The 12,336-nt window shown below is 43.9% G+C and overlaps 1 protein-coding gene across 1 annotated transcript in view; it reads left to right on the plus strand.

Annotated features, from left to right (window-relative positions):
• Nucleotides 1–10,861, plus strand: part of LOC138168284 (zinc finger protein 420-like) — a 771,269-nt gene extending 760,408 nt beyond the window's left edge. Inside the window, exons 3-5 of the mRNA XM_069097350.1 lie at nt 2,823–2,949; nt 4,394–4,489; nt 7,865–10,861. Of these exons, the coding sequence (XP_068953451.1) occupies nt 2,823–2,949; nt 4,394–4,489; nt 7,865–9,786 (2,145 nt within the window). The 3' untranslated portion in view covers nt 9,787–10,861. The remainder of the gene's footprint in view (nt 1–2,822; nt 2,950–4,393; nt 4,490–7,864) is intronic.
• The last annotated feature ends 1,475 nt before the right edge of the window (nt 10,862–12,336 follow it).

The raw sequence follows: 12,336 nt of genomic DNA on the forward strand, positions 1-12,336 counted from the left end.
GGAGGGTCTGTGAGGCTGGAGATACCTGCCTAAGGGATGGTTTCTTCACAAAAATAGGTGTGAGAATGATTCCAGTAGTAACAACACTGCCCTGCTCCCATCTTCTTCATTTTAAGCTGATTCCCTGGCACCCTGGTGTCTTGAGCACTGTCCCATCTCCAAGCTGCTGTCCCAGGCCTGAACCACACCTCTGCTTCTGCAGGCTTCTACACTTCCTTGCTTCATTTTCCAGGGCCTGTGAAACCAGGAATTTCACTGCTTGGCACAGATTCCCTTGATCCTGGTTGTGTGAGCTGGGCCTGGGTAGAGGTCGAGAGAGCTGCAAGGGGCAGCCTTCCTGTTGTAGTTCCCTGACCTGGGTCTGAATCTTCTTGCCCTATTACTTAGGATTTCATTGCAGGAATGCTTCCTGGGCAGTGTTTTCTTTTCTGGGCTTGTTCCAAGGGTCCACGGACCTCCCCTTTCCCCCTGTGCCAACCTGGACCAAGGACTCACAGGTTTTTCTGGTTTCTCCATAGGGATTTGGTCTTATACATTGTCCAGACCTCTTAGCTGTTTGTGGAGAGTTCACTGTCTTGGCTCACACTCTCTCTGCCGTGGCCACAGACATTATCCTCAGTTTACATAAATTGAGAAAATTCTCCCACGTGATAAGGGATTTGCCCAGCCTCACATGGCTTAGTATCTGTGGCTTGATATGAGCCCTGGGGCTCCCCAAGATTGGTCTTCCTGACTCCTGTACCAGAGCTCTTGGCAGAGGAGGAACGTGAAAAGCTCTGAGAAGAAATCAGGCACTAAGACAATAGATCGAGAAACATTCATCAAGTGCTTGGGACACAGAAAGGGAAAAGAGACAATATGGTTACTCAAGGACCTCAAAGTCTACTGGGGAATGGTTTAAAATAAGAATTAATTAGAAGAGAGAAAGCACTAGAATTAAGAATGGTTGGGAAAGGCTTCCCATGGATGAGACTGAGCTTGGGATAGAAGAAATTCAGTGCAGCCAGTAGGGCTGCTGGTGGTGCAATGGATAGATTGCCAGGCCTGGAGTCAGGAAACCTGAGTTCAAGTGTGGCCTCAGAATCTTTGGAGCTATGTGACCCTGGGCAAGTCACTTGACCCTCTGCCTCATTTTTTCTTCTGTTAAAATGAGCTGCGGAAGGCAGTAGCCAATCACTCCAGTTTCTTTGCCAAGGAAACCCCCAAATCATGAAGAGGCGGGCATGACTGAAGAAGAACAGCAGCATTAGGGAAGATTGTAGGAAGAGTGTGACAGTGGGGCTGTCCAGTGAAATGGGGGGGACACTGAGAGTGTGTGGAGCAGAGGGGTGGAGGGTCTTGTTTGGGGAACACCCAGGAGCCCGGGGTCACCAGATGGAGGAGAACATGTAGGCAGGGAAAAGGTCAGAAAGGGCTTTGCATGACTTTTGTATTTGTATTTGTCCTGGTGGTTACTGAGTGGACGGCCAGGCTGCTGACATGGTCAGAGTCCCCTTTGGGAAAACTCACTTTAGTGGCTGAGTAGAGGAGAGGTTGGAGGGGGGAGAAGCCTGAGGCAGGCAGACCCACCAGCAGGCTGTAGCAATGGCCTCGGTGTGAAGGCATGAGAGCTTGGACCTGGGTGGGGCAGTATTGGGTGGGGGAGAAGTGATCCTGTTTGAGAGAAGTTGGGAAGGTGAAATCAGCAGAGCTGGACAATAGATGGCAAATGGGGGAGAGAGTGTGAGGAGCAGAGGGTGGAATCTGGCTTGGGGATTGCAGTGACTTAGAACAGGTGCCCACTGACATCTTGGTGGCTTCCTACCAAGACCTGGGTTGGATAGGTGAGGACCTGGGCCTTAAGGCAGCCCTAGGGGTCAGGAGCTGGAGGCTCTAGGTGGAATACCGAGAGAGAAGCAGGTTCAGCATCCAATGTTGGTCTGGCTCAGATCCCAGGAGGGGTGCAGGGGCTCATTCCCAGCTCCTGTCCCTGCCTGAAGCATGCACAAGAATCACCAGGCAGGAATCACAGTCTAACACAGGACCTGCCGAGTGTGCCAGCTGGCTGATATGGCCAAGTTCAGTAGATTTACTGTTGCTAAGAAGGATAAAAACCAGATCAGGAGCCTGCAGTAATCCGATCTCATTGTGGGCATGGGAAGCCTTCATCAACTTTGCCACAGATCAGGCCCCTTGAGGGGCACTGAAAGCTCTCAGGTCCCCAGCCTGAGCTGTCCTTGAGATCCTGGAGTAAGGCAGCATTCAGTCCTGCCAAGAGAGCCCAGGAGGGCCCAGGAGAACACAAGCTCTGCTGGGGACTGTCTCTCACCACTCAGTGCTCGCCACATTCTGATGAGGATCTTTCTGGAATCCTCCTGTTTTCATGTAGATAAGACTTTATTTCATCCACCCAGGAAGCAAGCAGGATCTTTATCTTCATTCTCTTTTCAGTGATTATATTAAATGTCTGTTTTTTACCCCAGAATGCACTGTACCTGCCAGCTGCTCAACAGACTTTCCTTCAGACTATATCACATCAGTTCTGATAAGGAAGGAATTTCACATCCCCCTCTCTCTTTCTACTACAGAGAAGAACCTTAGGGATAGAACACATATTTTCTCCCTGATTCCACAGTGAGATACATTTTTCAGCTTTTTTACAATTTATGATGTTTTCTCACATTTGAATGTGAATATGAATTTTCTCAGAATTCCATTGGGTTTTTACTGGCTATGGTTTCAAGAGGTGACTCTGAAATTTCTTCCTGTAAAGTGATGAGGATTGGGATATTTAACTATGAAGTGTCTTTCTCCTCTCCATTCTATGACTTTGGATGATGTAGGAGACAGTGACATTCAAGGACGTGGCCGTGGACTTCACCCAGGAGGAGTGGGGCCTCTTGGACCATCTTCAGAAGGAGCTGTACAAGGAGGTCATGCTGGAGAATGCCCAGAACCTGCTGTCCCTGGGTAAGGACACTTCCCCTGCTCACTCTGAGTCTGCAGCCAAAGGGAACATCTTCATTCCCTGGTATGCAGGCTTTGGAACATCTGTCAGTCATCAGAGAAGAGTGTTGAGCTCCTGTGTCCAATAGACAGAGTCCTCCTGCTCCCTGGTTTTCCTATAGAAAGTCTTTGCATTGTGTGATAGGAAGCTGAGGCTTTTCTTTGTTGTTCCTGAGGCAGTCTCTTACAGTTCTAGGCAGCCTCAGGTCAAAGGTCCAGTCAGTGTGGAAGAATCTCAGGGGTTATTGGGTCTAACCTCTGCTGGATGTGGATTTTGTCGCCATTTCTCTAGAAACTGTTCAGGCAGCTTCTCCTTGCAACCCCTTCCTCTTTGGGATGGGCCTAATATTTGGAATATTCTTCTATTTAACAAGCACACATTGGTAGCTCAGAGCTCTGACTTGTGGCTGGTGTAGCAAGTTAGTCTTTTATCTTCCTTTGTTTTTAACTTCCCCCACAGATGATGGGAAAGGAAGGGAAGTGAACAAGCATTTACATTCACGTGCTATTCGCCATGTGCTTTCTATACCATATTATGTCACTTCATCCCCATAATAACCTTTCAGGTTAGGTGATATTATTATGCTCATTTTACACTTGAGAAACTGAGGCAAGCAGAGGTTAAATGACTTGTCCAGGGGCACACAGCTCCCAAATTTCTGAGGCTGTATTTAAACCCAGGCCTTCCAGACTCCAGGCCCAGGGCTCTCTCCACTGCATGACCAGCTGCCTCTGATTTCTGGACAATGGAAACCATGCCATGGGTCCATCCTTTTCATGAAGAAGGTGCACAGGATCAAATTCTAAGTGGTTCCATGATTTTCTCCCCCACCTCTCCCCAGAATTCATCAAAATTAATGCTAAGGAGACTATCCTTCAGGATTCCTGGGAACTACCCTGGGGTCCTTGCTTGCATGCCCCTTTGGGTGCCAGCAATCACAGACTGGCTGAGAAATAGCATTTGAACCAACAAGGGAGACTCTCCCCTAAGGAGACAAACACCCCCTGAATGAACAGTGCACAGGGTTTATATGGGGCTTAGCAAGTCAGGAGTCAGGCAGGGGGCAGGGCAAAGGGTGATGAATCAAGGTTCCTGTTGCTGGGGCTTGAGGCTGATCTGACGTAGTTAGTTACCCTTTTACCCAGTTGTGGCTCTAGGGGTTTCTGCCAGAATGGAGCATGACAGGATGGGGGCAGAGGGTTTGGCTGTTCCTCACAACAGGTTGCACAACACGTCCTGCTTTGGGTTCTTTGCATCACAAGCACTAAGGGCTCAGTACAGACGCCTGCATGTGACCAGAATGGAGGGATCCTGCAAATGGAGCAGCTGTGTATCCTCACCCCTTTTCCTAAAGAGAACTAATTACAAGTCTCTCTCCTTCATTCCTGACTAATTCCCCACTCACAGGACTGCCAGTTCCCAGAGAAGATTTGATCTCTTATTTTGAACAAAGGCAAGCACTATGGATCCTGGAGGAAGAAGGCCTGAGGAGCCTCTGTCCAGGTGAGTGAGGTGAAAGCAGGCATATGAGAGCTGTGATTGTGAGAGGCTGCTATGTGTTGTGGTGAAGGAAGTGCTAGATTTGGGGGCAGGAAGGCCTGCCTTGGGACTCTTTTTCAGACTTTTCTTTTTATTAGCAGTGGCTTCCTGGGCCAGTCGTTGAACCATGGAGCCCCACTTTTCCTATATGTAAAACCAGGCTATTAGACTTCTGGCCTTTCTGCTCCCTTCCGGGGATTAATTTATCATCTTGTAAGAATTTATTATTTGGAATTTGGGGAAAGAAATCCCCTGAAAGTGCCAAAGGGGTTACACCTCTCCACTATGAGCTCTTTCTTAGACCTTCAAACCAACAAATATTTTTTAAGATCTTGTAGCATGCCAGGTCTTTTGCCAAGCATTGGGCTTGTAAAGAAAATCCAGGCATGTCCTCAGTCCTCCTAGACTTCACAGTCATCCACTGTGTAGAAAGCCCATCTCCACAGGATAAATGGGAGCTGGGCATGACAGGGAAGGGCCTGAAGTGGGGAAGACTGGGAAAGGCTTGTTATGGGAGGGGTGCTCTAGCTGGGGCTTCAGAGAGGCCAGGAGAAGCATTCTAGGCAAAAGGGAGAGTGAGAAAAACCCAGGGAGTCAGGAGGAGGAGTGTCCTGTTCCCAGAACAGAAAGGAGGTCCACACCACTGGGTTACAGCATGTATGGGGGGAGATGGGGTGAACAAAGACTGGAAGAGTCGGAGAGGGGGAGGTGATGCAGTGTTCAGCAGCCCAAGGGAGGATTTTACACGGGATCCTTTTGCTGGGGAGTCAGGAGGCTGTTGAGCGGTTGGTGACAGGATCTTGTGAGACCTTTAGGAAGATGAACTTGACAACTGGGTTGGGGATACTCTAGACTGGGGGGAGATGAGGCAGCCAGAAGAACCAGCAGGCTCTGAAATACCTCAGATGTGAGGTGACCGGGGCCTGAATGCAGACAGTGACAGTGTTGGGGGAGGCGGGTGTATGGGAGAGATGTCACCCAGGTGGAATCCCAGGACTTTGCTCTAGAGCAATATGGAGTCAGGAGTGTGAATGTGTGAGAGTCAATGAGGAGGGCCTGACCCTGCATCTCCGAGCCTGGACTGTTGAGGACGCTTGGGATGATGTTAGGAATGTGGGCAGAGGGGAGCACTGGGGGAAAGAGAATGGGTTTCATTCTGCATGTGGGAAGGGGAGACCAGGAGAGAGTAGTGTCACTGAGGCTTGGAGAGGAGAGTATCAAGAAAAAGGGGTGATGGGCACTGCCAAAGTCTGCCGAGAAGTCAAGAAGAATGAGGGTCAAGAAATGGCCATAGAATTTAGCAATTTGAGGATTATTGCTAATTTTAGAGGAATAAATTACAGTCCAGCAGTACTGTTGGGAGTCAGGCTGCAGAGAGTTTCAAAGAAACAGAGGGAAGGAGTTGGAGACACCCGTCCTAAATGGCCATCTCTAGACATTTTCCTCTTAAAAGGGGGGAAGATGTTGGACAATAACTCATGGGGTTGTACGGTGCATTGAGGGTGATTTGAGATAAATAGTTTTATTTGTGACAATAAGAAAGGAGTCTTTAGTGTGGGAGAGAGTAAAAATCAGTGAAAAAATTCAGATACTGGGGCAAGAATGAACCAAGGTAGATCGGGTTAGAATGGGTTTGTTTGCCCACATAATACAATTTGTGTTAGGTAGAAAAAGGATGACGTCTTTATCTGATACTGAGGCCAAAAAGGAAAAGAAAGCATCTCAGTAATCTGAAATAAGGAGAATAAGATAGTCTTGATAAATATCCATTTTATTAAATGAAGTAATTTGCCAATCTCTTAAGCAAGAAGTTGTGGATGGGTGGGATGGAAAGAGGACAAGCCTTGAGGGATGGCTAGGGATGAATGAAAAGTTTTGAAAAAGCTGCTGTGGAGAGCATTATTTAGAGAGATGTGAAAAGATTAACTTACCAGCTGATATCAGGCAGCCCACATCTCCAGTGGACTCAGGAAGCTTGGTTTCATGGTTTTTTCCCTCATCCAGCAGAACATGAGTAGGACTTGCTGCCTTACTTGGAAATACTCTAAGGCCAAGCTTTGTATGACCCTTTCCTGATCTCTATGACTCAATCTCTCTTTTGTGAACCCCTAATTGGGAAAGAGCTTCAAGAGGACTGATGTTGAAGTAGGCTGTCCATTTCCTTACAAAAGGATAATAGACCCAAATTCATGTATGAGATGTATTTTCAGACATGGGAAATTCCATAAATTTTTCAAGGTATCTTTATTATACAGATTTTGTCTTTTTTAGTACAAATTTTCTTAACAATATATTATTTTTCCCTATTAGACCTTAAACCAATTTTTAAACATTTGATTAAAATTTAAAATTCCAAAGTTCTTTCCCTCTCCGTTCTGTGAGATGGTGAGCAATTTACATGAATTATACATGTCCTGTCTTTATGACAAAGATTTTATTTTTATTGCAGTGAGCTAAAGAATTTAGAGGCAACTTTTTTAAAAAAGGAAATAAGTAATCACTATCAAAATAAATTAATAGGCCGAAGGGCAGGTAGATAGTGCATTTGAATGAGTACCAGCCCTGGAATGAGGAGGATCTGAATTCAAATCCAGCCAGAGACCCTTGACACTTACTAGCAATCTCACCCTGGAAAAGTCTCTCGATCCTGATTACCTTTCAAAATAAAAACAAACAAACACTTTTTTTTGAAAAATTTAAATAGGCCAAAACAAAATGTTTTATATTTTAGGTATGTACAAAAAATAGCACTGGTATTCTTCAAGTGACATCAAATAGTGCAACAGAAAAAAATAGATTATGCATTGTTACAAGGCATATTATATTATATTTACAAATATGAGAGATCATGGAATAATTTGAATATTTAGTACGTGTGCACTCAATGGCATATTATCTGTGAAGAAGGATTGAAAGTACAAACGATGAAAGTGAGAAGGAAAGATTGAGTGGAAGCAACCTTTCTAGTCCTGTGGACAGAGCACACTGACTCAAATTGGAGTTCACGTCTCAGATTTCGGATTTAGAGTCAAATCACGTAGCGATTTTGAGCACTGAGTTTTAAATGTGATAAGAACACTGCTTCTGTCGCAGGTCTGATGTGTGGATCCAATGTATATGCATGTGAACATCTTTGTAAATTAAATCATCCTTGGGATGAAAGCTAATGGCATTTTGAAATAATTGGTTGTGCCCATTTGAAGACTTTGGGAGTTTGAAGTCCATTTTCTTTGCCTGGGGAAAGAGAATGTAAAAGAGTTTATGTTCTGCTAGTGGAGGGATGGGGATATAATTTTATATGTGTCTGTGTGTATATGTTTAATTGCTTGTTTCTTTCAGAAGGAGGGTTCAGACTTGAAGTGACAGAGACTCCTGCAGAGCTCAGCCTTTCTGTGGAAGAAAATCAGGAGCAAAGATTCATGGATGGTGGTCCCTGTGACTTCACTTGGAAAGAAAGTCCTGCTCTTTATTGGGGTAAAAGAAAGAAAACTTATGAATGTAATCGGTGTGGAAAGGTGTTTATACAGAGGACTAATTTTAGTGAACATCAGAGAATCCACACTGGCCAGAAAACTCATGTGTGTAATCAGTGTGGAAAAACTTTTACAAAGATGGCCAGTCTTACTGTTCATCACAGAATCCACACTGGAGAGAAACCATATGAATGTAATCAATGTGGAAAGGCTTTTACAAAGATGTCCAATCTTACTGTACATCAGAGAATCCACACTGGAGAGAAACCTTATGAATGCAATCATTGTGGAAAGGCTTTTACACAGAGGACTCATCTTATTGAACATCAGAGATTCCACGCTGGAGGGAAAACTCATGAATGTAGTCAGTGTGGAAAGGCTTTTACACAGAGTGCCTGTCTTAGAGTACATCAGAAAACCCACAGTGGAGAAAAACCTTATGAATTTAATCAGTATGGAGAGGCTTTTATACAGTGGGGTCATCTTGCTGAACATCAGAGAATTAACACTGGGGAGAAACCTTATGGATGTAATCAATGTGGAAAAGCTTTTGCAAAGGTGACCAATCTTACTATGCATCAGAGAATCCATACTGGAGAGAAACCTTATGAGTGCAATCAATGTGGAAAGGCTTTTAGACGGAGCGACAGTCTTAACCTACATCAGAGAATCCACACTGGGGAAAAACCTTATGAATGTAATCAATGTGGAAAGGCTTTTACCCAGAGGCCTCATCTTAATGAACATCAGAGAATCCACACTGGAGTTAAAACTTATGAATGTAATCAGTGTGGAAAGGCTTTTACACGGAGTGCCAATCTTAGAGGACATCAGAAAATCCACACTGGAGAGAAACTTTATGAATGTAATCAGTGTGGGAAAGCTTTCACAGATGGGGCTCATCTTACTGTACATCAGAGAATCCACACTGGAGAGAAACCATATGAATGCAGTCAATGTGGAAAGGCTTTTACACGGAGAGCCAGTCTTACCTTACATCAGAGAATTCACACTGGAGAAAAACCTTATGAATGCAGTCAATGTGGAAAGTCTTTCAGAGAAAAGTCCAGCCTTGTTGAACATGAGAGAATCCACACAGGAGAAAAACCTTATGTGTGTAATCAGTGTGGAAAAGCCTTCAGAGGCAGCTCCAGTCTAGTTAAACATCAGAGAATCCACACTGGGGAGAAACCTTTTGTATGTAATCAGTGTGGTAAAGCTTTTATAAAGAGGGGGAACCTTAGACTACATCAGAAAATCCACTCTGGAGAGAAACTTTATGAATGCAACCACTGTGGAAAAGCTTTTACAAAAGGGGCCAATCTTACCACACATCAGAGAATCCACACTGGAGAGAAACCTTATGAATGTAAGCAGTGTGGAAAGGCTTTTACACGAAGTGACATTCTTACTCTACATCAGAGAATTCACACTGGGGAGAAACCCTATGCATGTGGTCAATGTGGTAAGGCTTTCAGAGGCAGCTCCACTCTACTAAAACATGAGAGAATCCACACTGGAGAGAAACCTTATAAGTGCAATCAGTGTGGAAAAGCTTTTATGCACAGAGGTAGTCTTGCTCAACATCAGAGAATCCACACTGGAGAGAAGCCTTATGAATGTAATCAGTGTGGAAAGGCTTTCAGAGGCAGCTCCACACTAGTTAAACATCAGAGAATTCACACTGGGGAGAAACCTTATGAATGTAATAAGTGTGGGAAGACTTTCAGAGGCAGCTCCACTCTAGTTAAACATCAGAGAATCCATGCTGAAGAAAAGTGTTATTAATGTAAATCAGTGTTTAAGCTTTTACACTGAGGGTCCTGTAGCACCATTGCAACATTCATGGTACTGACCACAATTAGGAGTATGCCAGCGTAATTCTGAATCTCAAAATATAAGAGACTCTCCATATAGAAGACAGAAGCAAAACATTGATTCAGACACTAGAAAGACAAATCCCAACACCAGAAAACCAAATCCATCTTAGGAACATAAATGTTAGCACACCACAACTCAGCAGAGAACCACACCATCACACAATCACTCCCAAGCCTAACTGTCTCCCTGGGTACCTCCTTTCCTCCCTCCAGCTCTTAAGTGCTCTGCTCCACCCTTCAGTAAGCTGCTCCCACCACAAGCTTCATGTGATTACATTCCACCTATTAGGCAATAGGGAAGATCTTCAAATTCCCTTAACCTTATTATGGGGCAAGGAAGATTTTCAAATTCCCTCAGGCTTATTAAGGGACAGGGGAAATCTTTAAACTCCCATTACCATTACATTCTACCCCAAGATCTTTCATGTCCCTTATATAGCAAAAATACATTTACATAGGTTAATGGGAATTTTGGGGGTAACTGGTGTCAACAGTACTTTACAACAATGTAACAGGGATAACAGAAAATAAGCACATAAAACAATCTTATGGTTGGGCCATGAGCACAAACCCCAAAATGCCCCTCTAGAACAAATGGAGCTCAAAATCATGGGGTAAGGGACAAAAGTTCTCCTTTCATAGCTGCTTCTGCTGATATTGGCCATACAGCTGTCCCTACTGCAACAAGTCCTCTTTGAGAGGTTTGTTCTTTATATAGCATCAGGACCTTGGTTGATGCCACATCCAAGGGTGATGCAGTCAAGAATAGGCAGTGACATCCAGTTTAAGTGATCAGCAGGTAGAGGGTACTAAACCTAAAGGAAACAAATCTCGAAAACAAGTTCAACAGATAACAAAAAAGAAACAATAGCGTCAGCTGTGCTTTTGGACTCCATGAACTCACTATCGTAGCCTCATTCATGGTAGAATATATCAGTTAAGGGTGGTAATCATCTTCTCCTGAATAAACAACAGTTACAGTATTATCTTTCCCATGTGCTATGATTTCTGCAGTCTTTGAAACATTGTCTGGCTTCCACTTTACCCATACTTAAGCTTCCAATTTCTTTCGATCTGTAGAACCAAATCCTTCAGTTCCTCTGATAATTATTTTGGAAGGATGGTCAGTTTTCTCAAGGGATATTGTTTCACAAATAATCACTTGAACTATTCTATCATTTTTACAGAACTATAGATTATTCACCTAAATTTGGGAATGTCACAATAATGTCTTGATAATTAGAATATTTTACCCGATTTAGGTAATATCCATCCAAAATGATTTTTAGGGATTCTCACACATATTCCAGTAGAGATTTTCCTTATTTCTTTTCTATCTAACCAAAAGTCCTCTAAACAGTGTAAATCATTTCCAGCTGAAGCAGGTGTTCCTGGATATGGTGCTGGGACATCTTGCCTCACATTCCAGTACTCAATATTTGGGAGCTTATGAGTTGGTTTATAATTTGCAAATTTGGGGTTATCATTTGTAGTGCCAACATAATTTTCATTATAACCCTAAAATAATATAACTGTAACCCAATGGCGACTGTAAATATGCCAGCATAGTTGTCAATTGCAAAATATAACTAACTCAAGAAGACAGAAGCAAAACCTTAATTTAGACCGCAGAAAACCAAATCCCGACACCAAACAGGAAAATCTATTATCACAACATAAAAGCTAATATACCATAACACAGTAGAGAGTCACCATCTAACTTTCCCACAAACCAACACTCAGAAGCCCAGCTGTCTTCCTGGGTGCTTTATCTCATCCCTCCAGATCTAACTTCTCTGACTCCCAGCTTCCTCTGTGCTCTGTTCTGCTCTTCAGCAAACTTTCCACCACAGGTTCCATATAATCACATACACCCTATCAGGGGCCAGGGAAAATCTTGAAATCAGGGAAGAGCTTCACATTACCATTACATTCGGCCCCAAGAACTTTCATGTCTAGTACATGGGAAAAATACATTTACAGTGTGTTTCATTCATAGGTTAACAGGAGTTTATAGGGTAATTGGTATGGTAACTGCTGTCAATAGAACTTAAGCACATAAAACAGTATCTTAGTGTGGTGGCTTGAGTTCAAGCACTCCATTGTTCCCCCTCTTGAACAAATGTGGCTCAAAATCTAAGGGGCAAATGTTTCTTCCCCATAGCTACTTCCTGCTTAAATTGGATATAGAGCTCTCCCTGCCCCAAGAGGTCATTTTTTAGGTGGCATCTGGAGCTTGGTTTATACCAGGTCTGGGAGGTCCCATTCAAAAGGTAAGTTTTGTAGGTGGCATCCAGAACTTGGTTGATGCCTGGTCCAGGTGTGACACATCGGTCTTGGACAGGGGCGATATCCGGCTTAAGCAATCAGGCATCTGCAGGTGGAGGGTACTAAGCTTGCAGGAGTTAACAGACAAAAAGTCAAAAAGAAACATATAGGGTCAGCCATACTTCTGGAA

The sequence above is a fragment of the Petaurus breviceps genome, unplaced genomic scaffold (assembly GCF_028583685.1).
Source record: "Petaurus breviceps papuanus isolate PSGF00001 unplaced genomic scaffold, PetGlider_PUasm1.0 356, whole genome shotgun sequence".
NCBI lineage: Eukaryota > Metazoa > Chordata > Mammalia > Diprotodontia > Petauridae > Petaurus > Petaurus breviceps.